The sequence below is a fragment of the Bombus fervidus genome, chromosome 10 (genome assembly GCF_041682495.2).
Source record: "Bombus fervidus isolate BK054 chromosome 10, iyBomFerv1, whole genome shotgun sequence".
In the NCBI taxonomy this organism is placed as follows: domain Eukaryota; kingdom Metazoa; phylum Arthropoda; class Insecta; order Hymenoptera; family Apidae; genus Bombus; species Bombus fervidus.
The window spans coordinates 14164372-14187490 of NC_091526.1; the positions used below are offsets into that span (position 1 = coordinate 14164372).

At 38.2% G+C, this 23119-nt stretch overlaps 2 protein-coding genes across 5 annotated transcripts; both read left to right on the plus strand.

Moving 5' to 3' along the window:
- The first annotated feature begins 3765 nt into the window (after positions 1-3765).
- Positions 3766-14382, plus strand: LOC139991372 (globin-1). Of its 2 annotated transcripts, XR_011800814.1 has the most exons (4): positions 3766-4506; positions 11607-11838; positions 12744-13089; positions 13215-14382. XR_011800814.1 is itself a non-coding variant. In XM_072011372.1 (3 exons), exons 1-3 carry the CDS (start codon positions 4355-4357, stop codon positions 12912-12914), a joined length of 555 nt encoding a protein of 184 aa, XP_071867473.1. In that variant the 5' UTR covers positions 3766-4354; the 3' UTR covers positions 12915-14382. The 2 variants fall into 2 exon arrangements, 1 of the variants encoding a protein (XP_071867473.1); XM_072011372.1 differs by having other exon boundaries at positions 12744-14382.
- A 6960-nt stretch (positions 14383-21342) lies between these two features.
- Brms1 (breast cancer metastasis-suppressor 1-like protein) lies at positions 21343-22999 on the plus strand. Of its 3 annotated transcripts, none has more exons than XM_072011368.1 (3): positions 21343-21462; positions 21904-22121; positions 22225-22999. In XM_072011368.1, the coding sequence occupies exons 1-3, from the start codon at positions 21358-21360 to the stop codon at positions 22697-22699; spliced, it is 798 nt and encodes a 265-aa protein (XP_071867469.1). In that variant the 5' UTR covers positions 21343-21357; the 3' UTR covers positions 22700-22999. The 3 variants fall into 3 exon arrangements, with proteins under 3 accessions (XP_071867469.1, XP_071867471.1, XP_071867470.1); XM_072011370.1 differs by having other exon boundaries at positions 21445-21462; positions 21883-22121; XM_072011369.1 differs by lacking the exon at positions 21343-21462 and adding an exon at positions 21518-21579.
- The last annotated feature ends 120 nt before the right edge of the window (positions 23000-23119 follow it).

The window sequence follows — 23119 nt, forward strand, 5'->3', positions numbered from 1 at the left end:
AAGAAACGGCCTCTGCGAGAAAAGAACGGAAACCTCGCCGCGCGGCTTTAGGTTGAATTAACGCAAAGCCAGCTGATTGGTAGGTGCTCGCGAGCCGAGCATCTTCCGGCCTTTTCACGGAACCCTCTCGTCCTGCGTCCTTAACGAACGTAAACACACCTGTCGGATTTGCTGCTGTCGGTAGCCAGGTTAGCGTTCCACCGCTCCATCGTTCCACCTTGTCCGGAGGTGACCATCGTTACGATCGTAAAATATATATTTAAACGAGTAGTTTTGTTTTACTTTATTTCGTATCGAAAATTGCGTGCAAGGATATTCGTTAGGATATTAACGTGTAACGCTGTTTTTAGAGGCTAAAGGTATGCAAAGGAGCATGGTTCCTCGTCGGCTTACATATATAGCAACGCAACCCAGTCCGACGCGACTCGCGACGTCGAAAACGCTCGGGATTGGAAGAGGAACTCGTTGCCTCGGCCGGTGAAGAAAAGCGCAAAGCGCTCGATTAATTGGTCGCAGGTTGTATCGAGAAAGATTAACGCCGAGCGGGGAAGGAAATAAGCGGTGGGGGATGACGGACGAGGGACGATAGGAGAGGAAAGGGGTTTCTAAGGGAAGATGGAAAAGACAAGGGGGTGGATGTGGCTGCGCGCATGTGCGTGCTCGACCCGAGCACTTGTTACCGGTGGCTCAGTCTCGGCTCGTCCGGGCTGAAGGCAACACGGTTGCGCAAATCATCGTCACGCGAACGATCCGAGCCCCGGGAGACGTTCTAAAGATAGAAAACTGGAACCGTGACCACGAGAACGTGTTGGAAAATCGCGATAGGTCCTTGGAAGCCGCGTTGGAAACCGCGAATGAACGGCTCCGCCGACAGCAGTCGCGCCTGCTCGGAACGAAGAACGCACGTACAGACACACGCGGAACGAAAACTTGCTCCTCTGGGAAAAGGATGCGTCGCTGAAGATACTGGCGCGCGCTAACCATATATCCTCTCGGCTCTCTCTTCCTTCGACCGGAACGAGGAAGAGGGAACAGAATGCAGAAGCTGCGCTCCGCTGACCAACGAGCCAGGACCTATTTAAAACAAGGGAAGGACGATCGTAGCTCGTGGCTTGTAAATCGTGCGAATCGATTCGGTTGACGGTTCGTCGGGGATCAGAGAAACCGTGTTTCATCCATCCACCAGGTGATTCTTCCGCGCTTCTCTGTTTCCTCCGTTTACCCTTACTCTGAGGAGAGAGGAAATTGAACGGTGGACGATGCTTTCCTAAAAAGCACACCGACTACGATCTTTCGTCGCTCTATCGTTTCTTTCCTTTCCCTTCCTTTCCTTTCCTTTCCTTTCCTTTCCTTTCCTTTCCTCTCCTTCCTGGCACCGTCCTGCGAGAGAAACTGTCTCAAGAATTGATATTCGTGCGAAAACGCTTGACACGGTGCCGGTGCTCAGCATCACACTGATTTCTCTACTTTCTTCTTTTCCAGTCCTCGAGATACTTTTACACCGAGCTTCTCGTCCCAAACCAAACGGAGATGTACTTATCGTCAGTATCTTAGGAGTGAAACTTTATAGTATACGCGTTCGTGCACCGGTGATCGTCAAAAATATTTCTAGTTAACGTATACGTCGATTCGATGGTCTTCCAATGCCCAGAGAAAAGTTAGTAAATGTAAGTAAAAACTGTTTCTGTACATTGTTCCGGTACACTGTGCAAGTATCCGGCCACTTGCTTATTTTTCCACGACACGAGTAATTTAGTCATAAAATAAGAAAATCACGTCACGGATAAAAGAAAATCTCGACTGATTTTATCCATTGCTGTTACTACGGTTATCGTAGGAAGATTGTAGGTGGATCTGTAAAAGTAAATATGTATGTACGTTACGGTAATAGTTGGCAGGTAGTTGGTAGTTGCGCGACAATCGTTCGACTCGTTGCAGTCCACCGTTTGACAAGCTTGATATCTTCCAGTTGTTTCGTTTCTAATCTACAAAATAAATCCTGCTAAATCGCTAGACGGATTACTACGATCGATTCGGGCGGTAATTAAACGACAATTAAAACCGCCCATACGTTCGAACCATAATACGTATAGAATATCGACGTCTATGCGTTCATGGTAAATTTAAATGTACAAAGATGTACGGAAATGCGCAAGGTATGCATAGTATGCGAAGATATAACAAACGCATATTTAGAATAAACTACGTGCTATAATACAGAACGAATCTCCGCTTTTTCCTTTGCTCCGTTCGTTCGTTCCGATAAAAATATGCATTTGTATAAACATACGCGATCTAGTAACGCATGGTTGCGCTTTAATACGGAATTTATAGATAGGTACGCGTGTACGTGCTGCTTCTATCAATTAATTTCTACACTTTGCTGTGTAAAATAATCGACCAGATTTTTTCCTACAAATTGGTCAAAGCGACGACGAGTACTGCTTGTAAGCACCAACATCGTACTTTGTATTTCTTTCTCGATCGAGCGTGAAACAGAAGGAAACGATTTCATATTTATTTTCCCGTTTCCAAGTTTTTCCATGACGCTCTTGTTCCGTTATACTCGTTCGTCGTGTTTCGTAAACGTTAACTCGACGAATATCGGATCGATTGTTCGCTTCTCGACACCAAATATTTACGTTCTTTCTCCTCTTCTCGTGTCTTTGTTTACGCGCGAGGCAAAGTATCCTTCGTTACAAACTTTGCCGTCTTCCGATTATTCCTTCAAACATTTTTCCTTTTTCCTTCATTTTCACCTTCGTTATCGCTTCCTCCTCGAGTTTTACATTTTTCCATCGAGTAAGAGACTTTCGTTCCCCTTCCTCTCCCAATTATTTCGCGTCGGTTCAACTCCGAATCAAAAACGAATCTCTTTAACAATTAAAACTACAAAGTTAACGGTCGAATGAGAATTTTTGTATCTTCGTTAGTTTCTGCTACGCTAAAGCTCGAGTCTTTGGTCTCGTTCAAGCAATTCGATAATTACACGTTGATCGATACTTTCCACCACATTTACTTATTTATTAGGCTAGTTGATAGATATATTCTATCAGGAGTGATAATTATTTCTTAATCCTTTTTTTACATATTTTTATGAACATCGAACGAGACGGATGATATCGGCGAAAAGTCAGTTTGCTCGAAGAGTAATATCCACTTGGACTAGAAAGTTTCAGGTAGAAAATTATAAAATTTTTACTATATATTCTCGTTAGATGAAAATAGAAAACATTTGTTTTTCCATTTTCTTAATTCTTCCAATGGACGATTAATTTTTAGATTCTCAGGCTCTCTGCGTACGTATAATTACCGATCGTACGTATTCGTCTCGACATCGCGTCGTATCGGTACGTTTGCGACGAAACGAGAACTCCTTGAAATCCGGTAAAAACCGGATATAATAAATCTCGCATCGAAATCAAATATTTCACTGTATTGGCGATATACGACTCTCTCTTCTACTTACAGCTTGACGATCGGGAAACCGAAATCCTCGCGCTTAAATCTCCATTCGCGCTTAGCAACGTCCACCGTCTCCCCTTTTCCGCCAAACGAATCGTTACCACTTATCAAGCAAGTTGTTCTAATTACAGTATTCCGCGGCGGTCGTTCTGCTAGAATATTTCGACGAAGCATCGTTGCGTTCGATGCAGCCGGAGAAAAGACTCGAAAGAACCGTGATTCGTTGTTACTTGGTGATTCGTCTTGACATTCGCAGAAGATAAAGCATATTGGAGAGGAGAAGGAGGAGGAGGAGGAGGAGGAGGAGGAACGAGTTTCCCGTTTTTCACGTGTATCTTAAATGAACTTTAAATGAAAAATTATCAACAACGAAGACCAGCAGGGGGACGAATGGATTTGAACTTTTCGCTTAAACGTAACAGTTTCGATTTCGACGACGACGACGACGACGACGACGACGACGACGACGGCTACGGTAACTTCGAATGGGACGCCAGCGATCGAACGACACGTTGCATCGTATCGATTATTCGTAAAGCGGTAACCAAGTGGTGAGAAGCGAGGGATTATAAATGACTAGCCTTTTTCTTAATACGTTAAATCCTTCGGGGAAAAAATCCAGTGAAACGCTTCAACGCGAGTGATTCGATGAAACCGTGGGAAACCAGCTGATTGCCCGCCGCTTGATTAAAGTTTGCTCGTCCGTTTTTCGGCCGGATTGATTCCGATGCGGTGTCCGTAGATTCCATGGTCGAAGCGAGTCGAAGATCAACGAAGCTTCGTACAGGGTTGAAGATTTTTCCCGCTCGATCCGGCCACATCTACTAATCGTTCCCCAAGGTAAAACTCTATTCCCGAGGAAGAAAGGAACAGATCACCGATACTCGACATGGGCTGCGAACTCAGCAAATTGGCCACACCGAATCAACCTATCACGGACCCACGGCTTCCGTTAACAGCGAAACAGAAATTTACGGTTATGGCCAGTTGGAAAGCGGTCTCCAGAAAGCTAGAAACGACCGGTGTCTTTATGCTCATGAGGTTTGTAACCCCATTAATGCTACGTATTAAACGTAAGAAAAGTTCTATAAAAATTACGTATCACTAGGGTGTGCATTAAGTACACGATGTCACTGGAATCCAGAGATAGAAGAAAGGGTACGTGGCTCTGTAATATAATTAATAACGTAACGTGTGATATAATTAATCGCGAGAAATAAATAAGAAATAAAACCATGCTGTTGAAAGGTAGGCGTTTTTTCGAAAGACTTTGTACGATGACTGAAACGACGAAAGCGATGCTATTCGTCAATTTCGTTTCTCCATTGTTACAAACGTCCTATCGTCGTGTTTAATATCGAGTCGAACGTTCAAAACGCATCGTTAAAAAACTGAAATCGGTCGGTTCTTAGTTTCGTTGTCGCTAAAATTTTCCACGTTTATCGTTAGCCGGCGATAACGACCCAACAGTTGTCAAAATTTCGTCCGTTCGAACTGTTATATCGCTTTAACGGGAGACGAGGATTCACCGACTACCTACAATTTCCTTAAGAGGTGGCCGATAAAGTAAAGATCCGGTATCGTACGATTGCGATATCCGAGAAACTCGCCACCCCTTTAGAGCTTAGTCTTATCTATATCTTTTCCCCCATTTGCGATATCCGTACTTGTACGCGATATCGTTAAAGGTGGATAAAGCTAACGGTTACGGACGAATTAACCTTTTCTCGAGAGATCGTATATTATAAAAGACAATGAGATACCATCGACGATACAATCGTTCTTGTTAACTTTTTCTAACCCAAGGAAATTAATCCTATTAATCCGGCAAACTATTATACGGTTTCGATTCTATGGTTACTCGATGGATCGCGTAATAAAATTCCCGTTCTAAGGAGATTTTATATTTTTATTAAGAGAATTACGCAAGTCGATAATTTATTTCATACTACCGCGTCAAACGCACATTTCCAAACAGCGCATGTTCTTCCACATTCGTTACAATCTTTCTTTGTATCTTTCCTGAGATCACAGACACGTATTATAAATATCACTAGTATATCGTGTTTTCTACCGTCTAAAATGTCCAAACAACGCTCGGATCGATAGGTTTCGAGTAATAAAAACATTTGGATAACAGAATTTACGTACACCGAAATAACACCCGTTTCGAACCAACTTGCAACTTTATAAGCGTACGAATCATATTCGAAACGTTTCCAATTTCCGCGGTAGCAGGATAATACTTGGCTCCGAAATTCCTTTTATCGTAGAGGAAACAAATCAAGGACATTCTGGACATACGATATATTCATCGTGAAAGCGTGCCATATCCATCGAATTGGAAAAAAGGAATTCGATAGAGAATTTGAAATAAATAAACGGAAATAGAAGAAAAAACTATGCACCCAGTTAATAAAATAACGGGACACGAAACGAGGCCTTTGCAGATAATTAAATTGGATAATTAACTACCTCGTCTGCTTTTTCTTTCTTTTTTCTTTTTTTCTTTTTTTCACCGTTCGTCCACGGATACTAGATTTTAGCCCCGGTTTCTTCTCCGTCAAACGCACGTAATTTCCCTTCGTTTGTCTTTATATGTCGGCTTCTGACCCTTTTCACCGTTCGTGAAACAACGATAGATTTCTAGATATTGGCCTATAATAACCGAGGGTAGAATTCAATTTTCGAAAAATGACTCTAAATGAGACAGTATTTTTGTTTAAACGCGAAATGTTAACCTTGACGTTTGCATATTAATTACAGGCGAGTCGCAAGTAGTAAATTGTCGATACGATCGTTATACGTTGCTTTTCCAGCGCTCGTTTTCCTCGCATCTCTACCTATCTCTACTATGTTCGCGATATAGATAACGTCTTGCCATTTCCTCCTACAAAGTAATAAATTCCGCGTATAAAAATATCAACGATCGATCTTGCTGTTCCAAGAGTGTCGTGCGCTTTACTATTCGAATAATAACCTCTCAACTTTTCGAGTAATACGAATATGTCGTTTATCAGACGCTATAGCGAAGGAGATTATACGGGAAAAATGTAAATACGTAATTAGTCTGTTCGTAAAGCGTCGGTTCCTTCTACTTATGTATTCGCCGGGAAAATTTTAAAGAATCGAAACTAGAGATTTCAAGCAACGATCGGACGGTAAGATGATCCAGCGTGAAAAAGAGTAACAAGCTATTCGTTATTTATTCGTATTACGACGTAGTTACGAGTTAGATATACTTCGTATTATATGGTTATATAGCTATAATTCGATCGATGAAATTCTCTAAAACATAATAAATACGCGTAAATCTTTCATTCGGATTCGTGTGGATCATCGTGCTATCCTTTTGCCTCTTTCGCGGCAAATAGAAGAGAAAGATGGCATCTCGAAAGATGGCAAAATAAATTTCGACCAAAATATACGTACGCGTATAGATTTTAAGAGAAACTAATGCAAAGTGTAAGAGAATGCACGTTCACCGAACACGCAAGACTGTTCGTTGGCGATCAACGTGTTAAAGAAACGGACAAAATTGAAATTATATCGTAAGTTGTTAAATTATTTCGTAGATAACAAGCAGCTTCTCCGATGTTACACGCAGTTCTAAATAATTTCCTATACACGAACGGCGCTTATAAAAGTAAAATCGATAATCCAGGTAAGGGTTAGACCCGAAATCTCCGCTATAACACGTCATCCAATATTAGATTTTACCTATACTCGGTATTCCACTCTCGGTTCTCCTTTCTCGATCGATTTCGCTCTTAGGACGAAATTCACGTGCATCACTGCGACTCTACGTTTCAATCTACGACCCATTTAATTTCATTTTTCTTAAACTCGTATTTTTGCGAGACGCGTACGATTTCCATTTGCCAATTTATTCTTCGGTCGCGTCCTTGAAACGTTAACCAACCCCGAACGACAGACTTCGGAAAATGATCGAAACGCTTCGACAAAGGAGATTATCGGGGAAACAGGAAGGAGGACGGAGGACGGAATCGTATATTCGCGAAAAATCATCTTTACTCTTAACTCTGTTTCGAATACAAATTTTCATTTCATTAGTCGAACGTGAATTACATAGTCTTACGAAAGGATGGTGTCTCTTATGTCTTATCGAATTATTATATTTTACTGAAAAATGAAAAGCCTCCTTCCTCCGTTCATCGTTTGTATCGAAAATACCCGTTAAAAGAGGAAAAAAGAAAATATCAAAGATAGTTGGAAATTATAAATTAACGAAACCAGAGCAATATTATCATCTATTCGACGAATGTTTCGGAGTCGAACGAAATGTAACGCGAATAACGGCTATCGATTATTTAATAATTCAAGGTAGCGAATAATAATTTTACTTATCGAATAATCGATAATTGCGTTTAATATACATGTACACGTACAAGAGAAACAATCAGAGCGGATATAATCATCGAATGCTACGACCAACAGATTCTCGGTTAACTATGAAACGATTATGCCTACAACTATAATTTACCAGAGGTATCGTGATCAAATTACAATCTACACACTACATTTACTTTATCGTTTCGTCGTTTTCAGAATTACCACCAAACAATCTATTTACGATAGATTGTTCGCCGGTCTCCGTTCCGTGAAGATGAAAAATCCGAGTAGAAAAAAAAGCAAATACATATCTACAAAGGAGGATTTATAAGTTTAGTCGCCATCTAATTACGCTCTCCTCGCCGATGTCCGATATCGTTCGACGACGAATCATTCCATTATTCGCTGCTGCTCGTTTACTTGCTACCCTTTTAGCGTACACGCGTCCATCTCTTTCACTCCCTTTATTTTCTATCTTTATCTATCCACTTGTTACTGAATTGATGAGATTCCTGATATCGGTGCACTCTCGGCGTAATTAGAGCGTACGGGATATGCCTACAAAGGGCTACCCTGAAATAATTTATCGTGGACCGAGGAAAAAACCGCACAGATTCGACCCTCCGTGAACCAATAATCAACCACGGAGCAAAGTATAGAAGCGTGGAAAAATGATAGTCTGTATATTTTCCACTTGTATCTTTGCACAGATTTATCCCTCTTTCGAATTTTCCCGATTCCAAATCGAAACCGTGCTCCGTACGCTCTGACAAATATCACGCGATTCTTAATCGGAAAATAAATTATTGTCAGAGTATGTAATTAAATACATGTGAGATTCGTATTAAAAGTATGGTGGAATTTTTCGTCCCTCTATCTCTGGTATCGATGCGTCAAGGTATTCGTGAAACAGCAAACGTAACGAATGAACAGCGATTAACAACAACTTTTTTTTTTTTTTTTTGCTTTCTGTTTCTCAATGTTAACGAGCGTTCGAGGATTGAAGGTTCCGACGTGAAACGCAGGCGATCGTTGTTTCTCCCTCTCTATCCCAGCTGTTAACGAACAATGGACTTCCTCGTATTGGCATTTTCAGACTATTCGCGTGACCAAGCGCAGAAATAGTGCGTTCGTGTCTGTCATTTCTAGGCGAGTCGACGTGAAAACGAGTCTATCCCGTTTCTTCCTTTTTCCTCCATTCTCCCAGCTATTTTTCGTCCGCTTTCAAACCGATCGTTCGTCCCTCTCGTTCTTTTCATTTCGTTTCCTCCTTATCCCCCCCTCCCCCCTCCCCCCATCTTTCTTCGTCCATACGCTTTCTTGCTTTTTTTCAAACTTAACCCGACTCCATTCCTCCGACCATCTCTTTACCTCTGTCTCTTTATCGCGAAATTTTTCGCCTTTTTCTTTCTTTTCTTATTCTTTCTATTTCCTACTATTTCAATTGTCAAGCATCGCCGATCTTGTAATTGTCAACGAAACGAATTCGTCTTGAAACAAGTAGACGACGTTCCGTTCTATCGTACTTGCAGCTCTATCCAAATGAAAATGAAAGAGTAGCTGGAACGAGTGCCTAAATCGAGAAGCAAGGATTTCTTTTTATTCGTTACGATAAATAAATAAAACGAGAACTCCTCCGACAAAAGCGGACATTTTGAAATTGCAAAGCTCGATATCGTTTCGAATATAATCGAGCGCGTTATTAAAGAAGCTATCGTTTACGCGTCTTTACCGTCAACGTAGTTGACAAGTAATATGTACACGTAGAAACGAAATGTTTGCCCTTTTTCGTGATCGATAGCGCTCCAGTTGCTGGATACGATCCATTCTCCTTAACGACGGTAGATGATCTGCTTTCTTCGTTGGTGGAAAACCGAAAAAAGAGCGTCGCGTCGCATATATGCTGACTGAACTTACTCACTGGGTTACTCACAGATGCGACAAACGACGGTCGATAGCCGTTGGAAATTGACAATCGTCGGTTACCGGCGTATCAAAGCGTTTCTGACGCAGACAGAGGCAACCTTTTTATTATTTATTTTTACCTGCATCCTACGCATCGATATAGCTTGTTCCAGTATCGTTCTTCGTCGTCGTCGTCGTCGTCGTCGTCGTCGTCGTCGTCGTCGTCGTCGTCTTCCTTCCAATTTAATGATTTACTTTTCAAGTTAATCAAACCTCCTTCTTATTACTTACTCCATTCTTCGTCAATACGTCACCATATGCACACGATATTTACACCGATTTAATTCTTTAAGAATCGTTCGTTTCGTTCGTTAAATTGGCATGTAAGCTAATGAAACGTTGCGTCTCGAGCAATTCTCCTAGGGTGATCGTACACATCCGTATATACAGACTACGATATAACAAATTTGGCGGATCGATTACGAAACATCAAAGTCGATAATTACCTCTGAAAAGCTATTCGCGTCTCAAGGGCCTTATCAAAGTTCCTTACTATCGATTCCATTCGTTCCAGACACCAACACACATGGAACACGTACACGTACACGTACAATGTGCGTCTTTACGTTGCATCGCATCTCTACGAAGTTATGTATCATGTACAAAGTTGCATATTGCTATATAACGTTGCTACATAACGCAAAAAGCGACACTTGTAAAGTAGGTTATACGTATAATAGTGCTTTTATTTATATTATCGAAACCAAATCTCTAAGCCCGTTGCTCAACATCTTACGAGCCTGCTACAAAGTCGAAATTAAAAATTTTAACCGCTTAAGAACCGAAGCGAACTGAAAACGAAGCGCAACGCGTCGTTGGAGAGATAGGTTTGTGGTCGCGGTCGTCGCAGTCGTCGCGGAACGGCTAATTAAACGCGATTCGAATAAGACTCGAGACAGAAATACCTATTATAAGCATAGCAAGTAACGATCGTTTCTCGGATGTTTGTTCTTTCGTTACCTAATATACCGCGACACTCGTCTTGCCTAAAAAGATAAGCTTCGTCGGTCACAGATTTTAAAACGTTCGTATTAAACTTAGGGAACGAAGACTTTAGGGACCTTTTAACGTATACGTGTAAATAAAGTAGCCGTAGAAGAAGCGATCGAACGAAAAGTTTAACGCGATGGATAGCCGGAAGTCGTGCAAAGCCGAGAGGCACGAATAAAACACGAATAAACGAATGATAATCAAAATTAAAAACAATATCTGACACGAAAACGAGGAAACGGTCGCTAAAAAGCCAAACGAGTAAAGGAAGGAAACAAAGATAAAGTCTTATGGAACAACAGCGTTGCCTCGACCGTGTCACAGACAAAGTTTTACTTATAGTATCGCAAGTTTTACTTTCGGAGAAAGTACACAGGATATATCGTAAAAGCTCGTATCCCCTAAAGTCCAAGTACAAGATTTATGACGCCTACAGAATTCTAGAAAAACAAAGTACTTTTCCTTGTCATAGGTAAAAACGTTGAAACACGATTTTATTCGAATATAGAATAAAGTCGTACACAAAATGACGGTATAATTTTTATTTAAGAAAACTTATATTTAATACAACTTTGGACACTTTTTATAGAAATAGATAGCAGCTTATAAGGTATCTTTCCTCCTACCTCGATCTTCATCTCGTACTCAATTACGTGTCATAGTTTCGAAATTTTATGTTAAACACGTGCTCTTCTCTTCGCGTCTTTAAAAATATATTATTTATCACTAAAAAATAGGAAACGGTATAAAAATTGTGGTAAAGTGTCGCATAAGATACCAAGGAGATACCAAGTTTCGACTTTTTATAAGTTTACTCTCTCGTTTATTCGCAGGTTGTTCGAAGAAAACGAGGAATTGGTGCAAATGTTTTCGCGTTTTCTCGACTTGAAATCGAAAGAGGAGCGCTTCGATATGGTAGAATTGGGCAAACACGCGGAAAAAGTAATGGCTGCTCTGGACGAAGGTATCAGAGGACTCGACAATATGGATGATTTCCTCACCTGTCTTCATCAAGTCGGAGCCACGCATACAAAGATTCCTGACTTTAATCCACAGTACTTTTGGGTAAGCTCGTAAAAACTAATATACTTAATATTACCAACGAATGCTATCGTCGTTCGTTAAAGCGATAAAGCTACGCGATCAAAGATCGAATAAAACGTCTCGGTGTAGGCATCGAGATTTTGTTCAACGTTCAGTCGCTATACCACGGTTTCTCGTCAACGATAGTCGAATAAAAGTTCATCGATTTCCGGTTTTCTCGCGCCTCGAACGTCCCCTTCGTAGATTCGTTACGTTCTATCGTCGCTGCTGAAAATACGAGATACCTTTGTTTCATCGAAACAAAGTTGGACGGTAACACGTATACCGTGTGTGGTATACCATAGCGACGTTACACGTACCATATAACAGGCGGAATACTAAAAATTTTGTTTTCCTTCTCTTCTTCTCCTGAAAATTCTTCTCCCGACTCTGTTAGCGATTCCAAGCCGACCGTTCGCTTCCTCGTTAGGCTGCTTCGATCGAACACCGAACGAATCGCGAGCCTTCCACGTACTAAAGCATGGATCGAATAGTTTTCGAGTCTGATCGTGTCCGATCGAAAGGCTACGTTGCAACTTGTATGTAATACTTTGCACGATGTTTTTGATAATGTTATTATAGTTTGCAAAACTTTTGCATATATCGACTCGATCGATGGCGTTAAACGGACAACACACGGAAACGCGTGTAACTAGCATTTTATTCAAAATCGTCTACAAGTTACTAAACTTAGCATTCGTTAACAATTATAGGAACGTATATACGAAATGAAATGGGAGACAAACGATTAATTAGCTAAAAATAAATAATTCGTAAATGTTAAGAATTTTATTTCAACTTTGACCCATTTGACGTTTCTCTCTCTCTCTCTCTCTCTCTCTCTCCCCGCTCCCTCCTATTCCTCTCTCAATGAATTTTATTTTCAGAAAATCGAGCAACCATTCTTAGAAGCCGTGAAGCGAACTTTAGAAGATCGATACTCGGAGAACGTGGAGAGCACCTACAAAGTGACGATCAAATTCATCATCGAAACGTTAATCGACGGTTTCGACAAAGCTCAGAACGACAAAGCGCAAAGCGGCACTGCTAAATCCTAGTCGTCTTAGCCTTTTCGTTTGTAAGGAACAAAAATGATTTGCCGATTCGCTGATCGCTTTTTCTATCGGCAGTCGTAGTTTTCGAGAAGAAACCGAGGTTCGAAAGCAATGAGATCGATACCATCAATGAGAACGAATAAATCAGCCGATGGCGCGATCGTTCGTTTGTTCCAAAGTATGTATAAAAAAAGTATGTATGTTTCTCCGGATTCTCTGATCCGCGATGTGCGATCGGTACGATCGAACGTATTCGATGGAAGCGAGACAGAGATAAATCTTTGTGTAACTTTTTCTTTACAGAGGCACAAACGGATGGATGCCCTATGGGTTGTAGTTAGGTTTGAAATCTTTTTCCTTCGAGCAGGTCTCGGACATGGAAAATGCATAATTCGTAAGAAATGGCTATGATTATCGTATCTCGTTCATTCTCTTGACGGCCAAAGAAAACAGATAACGCGTTCTCGTTTAACGTTTCTGCAAACTTGCAAGTTAGCGGAAGAAAACTTTTCTCTGTTTAATTATTCGTATCGGTCGAACACGAGATCCCACAGTCTCCTCTCGCGATCATTCATATACACGTACGTATACTTGTATTATTATATACGTATATTGTTATATACGTATCGAGGACATAACGCGTACATGTTGTTTGAATACGATACGAAAGTTTCGGGATGAAATGGTTCGGGAGGTTGTAAAAGGGAGCAAAGATTCTACAAAAATAGCGTTACCTTATTATTCGATGGCCCCTCGCTTCGCCGCGCTATCGATTATGGAATTTCAGCCATGTATATATATATATATACATGGTACACACGTATCAAGGATCGTTTCAAACCGAATTGACTGCCAGCAATTACGATTAGCGGTTACTCACGTGCAAAAGTTTCTGCGAAATATTTATTCACGAAAACACCCGAGTACAGAAATCTGAAACTTAGCTCTGTCCAACTTGTACAAGTTAAAAAAAAAAAAAAAAAAGAAAGAGTAACGCAACCAGAAATGGACAATCGTCGATTTAGTTTGATCGTTTCCGTGACAGTTTTTGCGAACAATCTGAATAGTCGATGAATCACTCGATAACATAATTAATACAAGACAATATCCTTGTGCGAGAATTTTATTATCACCCAACTTTAGATTTTAAGTAAATCTAAATATCTCTCGAATATCATATATCTATATTCTATATTTTACGTCGTACATTATATACAATATTTTATATCTTATGAGTATAAAACATACTTTTTCCTTTATATATTAGATACAGAGTAACGAAATTATAATTTCTAGAAAAACGAGAAACCCTTGAACAAAGTTCTTTGCTCGTTAATGCACGTATTAGTCAGGGAGAAGGCAAAGATATTTTTTGCTATCGAATTACAGGATAAAGTTACGCGCTTTAAGAAACTCTAAGAAACAGGTGAAATGATAATTACCAGAAAATTGAAACATGGAAATTTAGCAGAATGAGAGTATACGTAATACTCGTATAACTTAACTTTAACTCGTATAAGTTAACGATGTTAAAAGCGAATAATTCAATTTCGGCAAGAAATAAGCTTTTAAGAAACGACGAAGTAACGTGATATTAACAAAAACATGATAATCTGAATGACGAACGCTCAAGGTATTACGATAAGAGTTGATTTTAACATTTTTATCGAAAATGATATAAAAAGATAGTTGTACACGGGCGATATATCCTAACCATCTCTATTTCTCATATCTTTATATCTTTACATCCTTCTCCTTCTTTCATAATTTTCTCTTTCCTTTAAACCTATTTATCCTCTTACAGCTGTATCGTACTTTGCTTGGCTTAAAAATTCATCGAAAAGGTTTACAACGGTTTAAAAGGTTTATAATTAAAGATAGCTCAAACGCATCTGAAACGATTTTTGGCTCTCGATAAACCCTCCATGACTGATACCAGAATAGTGGTTACCTTGAACCAATCCAAGTCGATCGTTGCTTTTATTTACGAGAACCTTGGATTACATAAATCACGTAGGACACGTTTCTATCGCTCGTGATACGAAATAGTCGCGACATGAGACCATATAACGAGAGAAATCATACGACACAGGACATGAGAAATTCCTTTCGGTCCAACGGAAAAATATATCTTTCTGTTAATTTATTTCGATCCATGATTCAATCAACTATGTGTGTAGATATAAAAAGGGAAAAGTAAAGGTAAAGGTAATTCGAAGTGGTAAGGTAATCACGGGTAAGAATATCAAGTTCAACCGGTTTCAATTACTTTCTGCGAATCTTTTGTTGCCCTTATACGTGTATATGCGAAAGTAAAGAAATTAACGTTACAGAGCGTATCGTCTCGAGACTTGGAATATAAATACGAATTATCGTAAAATGGAAGAAGCTTTGGTATTTGCGTACCACGAACCATATATTTCACATACGAGATATATACACGTACACACGTTCGATGGGGAATTGCGAATCGTGTTTCGTTATATCTGCCACAGCCATACACAGCTGTCGTTGATTCGTGTGTCGCAGAGCGTTTCAAAGTCGCCTCGTTACAAGCGACAGCAATATTGGAAAGTGCTACAACGGATAACAAAGAAATCGATAACCTGTATTCTCTGAAAGCACAGAATCCCATTAGGCCGCTCATAAGCGTAACAAGACGCAATGGCACACGTGTGCGTGCAAGATTATCGATAAGCGGTGCGATTGCAACTCGAGATTAGCTTTCCCAAAATCCGATCTATCGGACCATATTCGGCTGGTTTCGACGAACGAACCAGCAGAAGATCGATCGAATCGATGCCGTATGGAAATGCCGATAAATCGCTGTTAGAATGGACCAACCTTTTCAGATTAGATATATCATCGAAAATAATGATTACAATTATCGCGAAAACTATTGCTATGCTTGCGATCCAAAGTGTTGGCAAATAAATGACGTACTTTTACGTTTTTAGTCACTGCGGTTTTCAAAATAACGCGGTTCCAACTGTTGCTCCGATTATTCCACGCGTTTCTACCATACACGGTCTCTTTCTTTTCTTTTTTCTTTTCCTTTTTTTTTTTTTTTTTTTCCGAAACGCGTATTACACGGTGTTCCTAACCGCGATCGTAAGAAAATTCGATGCCTTATCGTTAATTTCACGATGTAGCTATTTCTATCGATGGGTTATAAAAATCGTCACCTGTAAAATTTCTCCACCGTACGAAACAACGTTTCGCTCTGTGTACACGTATATACTTACGTATATCTTTTACGTACGAGTTTAACTCGTGTCGATCGATTCTCGCCTTATCCCAATTAAGCTCGAAACTTCTAGCTTAAAGCGCATATTTTATTTATTAACAGTTTGAATTACGAATGTTCCATTACTTTCGTGAACAACTGTGGAACATGCGTTGATCGTCTTAAGACTTGTATTGTTCGCAACTCGGTAAACAAAGAGTAAGTAAATCGAGGCACACGATACAATACATGCGGTGTGTATAGTTACGATTGTTTGGAGCATCTATTTTCGAAATTAATCGAGACAGGTTACTGTACGTCGAAAACTCGTATATGTATTACATGGTAGAATAATATCGTACTATTATACGACCCCGCAATAACGTTGCACTTATCCCCCTATCGTGCATTACCATTTTACAAAATTACAAATTCTTAGTAGCTTTTGTGTAAAAAAAAAAAAATTGTATTCGTTAATGTACAATGTTAAAAGTTTAAAAATGCAATGTAACATTTAATCATACCGAAACAATGCAAAATATCTATTTAAAACAAACAAACAAACAAACAAACACACACACACACATGTAAAAGCGTACCGTACGTACCGTACCGCTTATTCTACATTTGCCTCTATAAATATTACACTATATTTTCTAATAACAAAATACGAAACAGATTAATTATTTCTATTCCTGAAGCAATAGTTAATTTTCTACGATTCACGTACAACGTGTAGAAACGCAAATTTGATAACTCTCAAGAGCGAACCATGCGAATTTAAAGAAAGCGAATTTACATTACGTCGATCGAAGGAACAAGTTAGAACGAGAGAATTGTAATACAAGTAAGTAGCAATGAATAAAAAATTCCCAATAAAACTCGACATCCAGAGATTGCAGATTTATATACCTATATAATATAATATGTGTATATGTAACGATAATATTATATTGTATACATATATTCATTTCTATACGAATAATTATTTTCTACGAATTCTCGATTACTTCGTTGTGCAAATTGTATTTATCTCGTAGAAAGTAATTCAACGGCCAAGCGTCATTGGTAGCGAATTAACGATACCTTGAAAATTCTATAATCGATTGAGAAGCAAAATAAACATCAGTGTCTCCCCTACCCAACTCTCGCCTGTGTAAATCCTCCATCATGATATTGATATCCATATACGGATCAGCTCCGTTATTTGCAGATAATACAGGAACATGTTTCCATCGTAGTGACATCATTTTTGTAATTAAAAGACATACTATACATGTATACGGATGCGTGTAACCTTTGACCGTCAAAAGACAACTATGTAGATTTTTATCCGCGATTAAGAACGAAAAGTATGCGAACATCGGGACGTATGCTTTCGCGCAATGTCAATTTCCCAGGTGGTTCTTAAATCATGGAACCGCTTTATTTCTATATCTTCCATGTCGTATATACTTATCTATCTCTAATTTCTCTCTGAGGTCGATTTATTTCTGTCACTCGTTGTCGAGGATATCGAATCGTCAGTTTTTCTAACAATTACGAGTCAATCGTCTATCAGTTACTACCAGAAAGCGTTACGTACACAGAACAGAAACCTGTCCGCAGAATGACGTCTGGCAAATACGCGTTTCCAAAATCACGTGTATTCCGTTACAATCGCACCTACTAACGCCAACTCTTTACTACCGCTACGCGTGTAAATAACAAATAAAGCTGTCGCGTTTCACTTCGAATTACAGCCGATAGATTGCCGGCCACTAATAAACATCATTATTAAAAAAAAAAAAAAAAAAACTATCCATGTACGTACGTGATAATTCGTTCGCACTAAAATGCTGGGCCACCATTTATCGACATGTAAATAATATTTGTATTTTTTCCTCCGTTCTCTCTTCTTCGAGGGAATATTCGCCGTGTCTTCCGAAACATTCTAACGCAGTATATGTAACGTTAAAGTAACTTCAACAAAACTCGGAACATATTAGGTAATAGTACGTACAAAATAAGTCAGACGAGGCCTACATCATCTATTAAAAATACGACCACGACTCGCCCCGAGGTATCCTAAAATTGTTCCTTGACGAGCGAGAAACAGAAATAACGAGTACTTTGCCTCAGAGAGAAAATACGTGTTCGATATTAGGGGGGGAAGAAAACGAAGATGTAACGCAGTTTTCGCATAATACACGATCTTCTTGGAACTTGATAACTTGGAATAATTCGTTTGCACTTGAGCGCGACAACGCAACTACGTCGATATGTAATTGGCATTTCGGTATTACAGTAATGTTCGGTATTGATACAGCGAGAACTTTTCTTAGTTTCGTATCTTATCAGTGGTGAATGCCGATTTTGAAACTATCCGACTTGAGAAACTTGCTAACGATGAATTCGCTCACGATCGTGTACGATGTAAGCACAATCGCGTATATAACGGAAAGAAAGATCGATCGACAAAGTAAGAAAACTTCGCCCTTCGCCGCGGTTCGATAACTCAACTTTTTACGTTATAAGTTGAAAGAAATTCGGCTAACGAAACGTTAACCGTTTTGTTTTCAGACACACGATTCTCTCGTTAATTTTCGGTAAACGTAACTCGATCGCTGTTGATTACGCCGCTGATACGACGTACGTATTTAATCGAAAACCGTCTTAGAACAAGTATCGTTTGAAAGAAGTACCGTGCCGCTATGGCAAATGTTGCATTATTTAGAAAATCTACATAAAATTATCGGTACACGAAACAGATGAGCAAAAAGATCCGCTGCAACACCAAACTACGTACGGCACACTAGATGCGTATGGTAAGGAACTATTTGCTCGACTTATGATAATTGAACATTTCCTCCAGGGACTTGAAGACACGCATCTCCTTCCGGAAAGAGCGAGTACCACCACCACCACCACCACCACCCCTCCCTCTTCCTCTCCCCCCTCAACAAAAGTAGAACTTTTATACGTTGAATACAATTTTTCGTATCACGAAAGAAAGTGAAAATTATATGTAAAAAATCAAGTGCCTACATCTTTCTTGATTTATATTTATTTTTTAAGACTTGCGATTCTTGCGAAATTATATTCTCGAAACAGAAATTTCCCCGCTGTATGTGTTATCGATCGTTTGATTTCACGTAGGAATGTACAGAGTAAAAGAATTCTTACCGTAATCGTCTCGTGTGTGACAAATTTTAAATTTAATCGAAAAGAGCGAATAGAAACGAAAGAACTTGATACGGGAGAAGAAAATCTGAAACGGACTGTATGTATGTATCTTCGTTTCGCGCAGGAACAGTCCTACGTAATCGAAAGTTTTCACGAAACATGAAAAGCACACGAGAAATATGTGTGTATATCGTATACATTAATTCCTAGTATACTTTACACTTTGCGAATATTGCATTATATGTCTGTTTGTTCTATCCAGGTTTAAATGTCTTATCTTATACGAATGGAATATTATGCACGAAAAGATTTAGAAGAAACAAAAAAATATATATATATATATACATATACTTTTTTTTCTGACTGCTTTCGTTATATATGTGTATATTATGTATGTACGCATAAGTTATAAATATTTTCTTCATTCCCTTTCATTTCGTAGTTCTTTCGCATCAATTTCACGACGTACATACATATGTCGGATATACGCATTTTATTGCACATACATACATACATTCATACATACATACATACATTCATACGTGTTTGATTGTGAGTCAAGTACACATGACACTAATGACAAAGTAAGATCTCCAAAACGTTTCTGTTACTATTAAGCATATTTAAACGTACTGGCGTTAAACATATTAATATCGATGATCAGGAGCAAAATGTTGTTTCGATAAATGTTATTTTAATAAACCACTGTATAGACGTATTAAACAATTCGTACCTTTCTTTACAATTGCCATCGTCGCTTCTTCGTTCTTCCTTTTCTTATTTCATTTTTTTCCCTTCTTTAACACTTTTACTACTCACTCTCGTTACTGCGAGAATAATCAAAGGCATTCTCTAGTATCTTATATAACAAAATAATTGACAATAAAAAGAACGATAAAGGTGAAAATAATAAAAATTCTACTTTTTCTCGATTACTAACACTACTACCACTACGACTGTAACAACAACTTGATTACTAATTATCTTCGGTGTGATGTTAATAGAATTTTCAGGACGGGAATTTACGCAAACATTTACTAATTTTGTATAAGAAAATTTGAAAAAATTCTCCTTTTGATGCGCGTTTGCAAAACGTTCAGCCTTTTGATCGTTGCCCACAAGAAACATCAGAAGGAACACCGAGCAAAACGGCGCGAAAAACTAAACCCGGAAATAGAAATTGAATTATAATTATAACTATTTGCGAGATAGTGTTTCGTATGTGTATCGGTATTTTACACCTTCACTGTTATAAAAATATAAAATATTTGGCACTTGAGAATATTTTTAAACAATGACATACATCTAATAAAGAATGTACTATTTATCCACTTTATCTACTTAAATACCACCCTTAATTGTAAATGCACCTAATTAACAATACTGATATTTTATTTAAATATTTAAATACTTATTTAATGTGTTAGTATAAAGATACTCTACTAAACCACGAATCTAACTAGAAAACATCCATTCCACAACTTTCAAACAACCCTGCCTAATTGAAAATCTAATTTAATCTGCCTAGTAAAAATCTATAGATTTTCATGTACCATGTACTCCTATCTACCTAGATATATGAATGTGATAAAATGGTTATTTGCAATCCTGTGTATCTATTTCGATATGTACAACCCAAATATGCACGTTCGAAATTACAGAATCCGGTGGCCTAAAAATTATAACTATGTAAAACTGAGCACTTCTAGGATATTCTATGCGTTTCTTCGACGCCATATTAGCTGCTATCCATGCCTCGACACTCATGTACCGAGGCCTAGGGAAATCCGTCCGAAAGTTGGCTCGTGTCAAATCGTGAAAAATCAACATAGAAGGCCAAACAAGTCCGCGTTCTTGCGAAATAGATAGAGATGAATAAAGCATATCTAACAGTTTTTAGAAATTATTCAAATCTATTTTCTGGCGACATCATAGTCCATGGGTGACGCCCAATACATGAGATATGAAAAAGCATCGAGTGTCACGTCTTTATCGTACCTTGTTCGTGCCTGTATTAAACAGCATTCGGTGTCAGATCTATCCTTTATCTAGTCAATGGTCAGATACAAATGGTTGGTTTCGTACAGTGTGAAAAATACTTCAAAATATTCACCGTTCAATGACATCGTTTTAAAAAGGAAAGTACATAATTATTCGACAGTGAGTATGTATTTATATTAATATAATATAAATAAGTATACGTATAGGTATCGAAAATCATCAGTAATTCAAGATGTAATAACTCGGGAGAATTTTCCTCAATTTCCAGTTATGAAGGTATTAATACTGTTAGAATATTATTTTTACGTTGACATTAATGGTACGATACTTGATTTAATTTCACAAGTAGTGAAAGAAAAATTTATATAACATTTTATACGTATATATACACATATATATACATACATATATATATTATATACATTTTTATGGTTATGTTGCTATGGTTATGTTGTTGTTAATATAAATTTTAAAGTTAAATATTTTCAAGTTAGAATATTTTCATCCAAATTAAATATAACTTGGAAATGTTTATATACATCTAGTATATTACCAATCTGTTGCTACTTAATCCTGTAGGTGATCGTAACATTTTGACAGATGCCAAGCGTTAAAGATGAATCAGAGGCAGAAGGAGAAGAAATGTCTCACGACAGCAACGAAAGTAATCAAAGCTCTGCGTCGTGTGACAGTAGTGCAGAACATAGTGACAGTGACGATTCTTCGGAGATGGATGAGGATGAATGCGAAAGGCGACGTAACGAATGCATGGAAAACTTAGTGGATTTAGAAAGACAATTTACGCTTCTCAAAGAGCAGTAAGCAAATCTTTTCGTATGATAAAACTTTCTCTTACCTACGAATCTTTATAGAAGGAATTTTGTTATCTTCGATTGAACGTTTTAATTTTTATAACTTCAGGCTTTATCGTGAAAGAATTACCCAAGTAGATACAAAATTGGGAGAAGTTCGAGTTGGAAAATCTGAAGAGTATTTAGTACCGTTGGAACGATTAAAAGAGAATATGAAAACAAAAACAGAAGTAGCTGGAATATTAAAGCAATACAGACTACAAAATATCCAAAATAAATTCTTAGCGGAAGAACAAGCTGCATTACAGAATTTTGAAAGTGAAAAAGAATTAATTTGGGATTGCATCCATAATGACTTACAAGAAAAAATACGTAGATTAGAAGAAGATAGGAATAATGTTGATATTCATGCAGATTTGTGGTTAAATTCTAATGGTAGAAGGCGCAGAAACCACACCGAAAGAAGAAGAGCTATTTCAGTTTCTGGACCTTATATTGTTTACATGCTTAATGATGCGGACATCCTTGAAGATTGGGCATTGATAAAGAAAAGTCTAAGTAGTCGAAAAACTGAAATAATATAATACTATACATACAGTTATATAGACGCAATTTTTTAAAATATAACAATCTTGATGATGTTAATGTGTCGCCCTTTTATAGGTATAGGGTGTATAAAACATATTGGAGCGATAACATTACCTTCATTTTAGAATACTGGCACTTCCTTTACATATGTATAGAGTGCCTTCTGTAAAACACTTTGATCTCTGTAGAACTACTTTAGTTGATAGAGTAATGGTGTAAACGGACTAACGGAAGAATTTGATTACAAAAATATCTATGCCTTTGAAAACGTAATTCAGAAACTAATAAAATATTAACTTCTTGTGAATATAGTTATTATTATTTTGTTTACGAACGAAATAATTCAACTTAATAATAATTTAAACTTAGTTGTAAAAATAATTCAATACCAAATGTAAGAATCTGTTTATGTAATT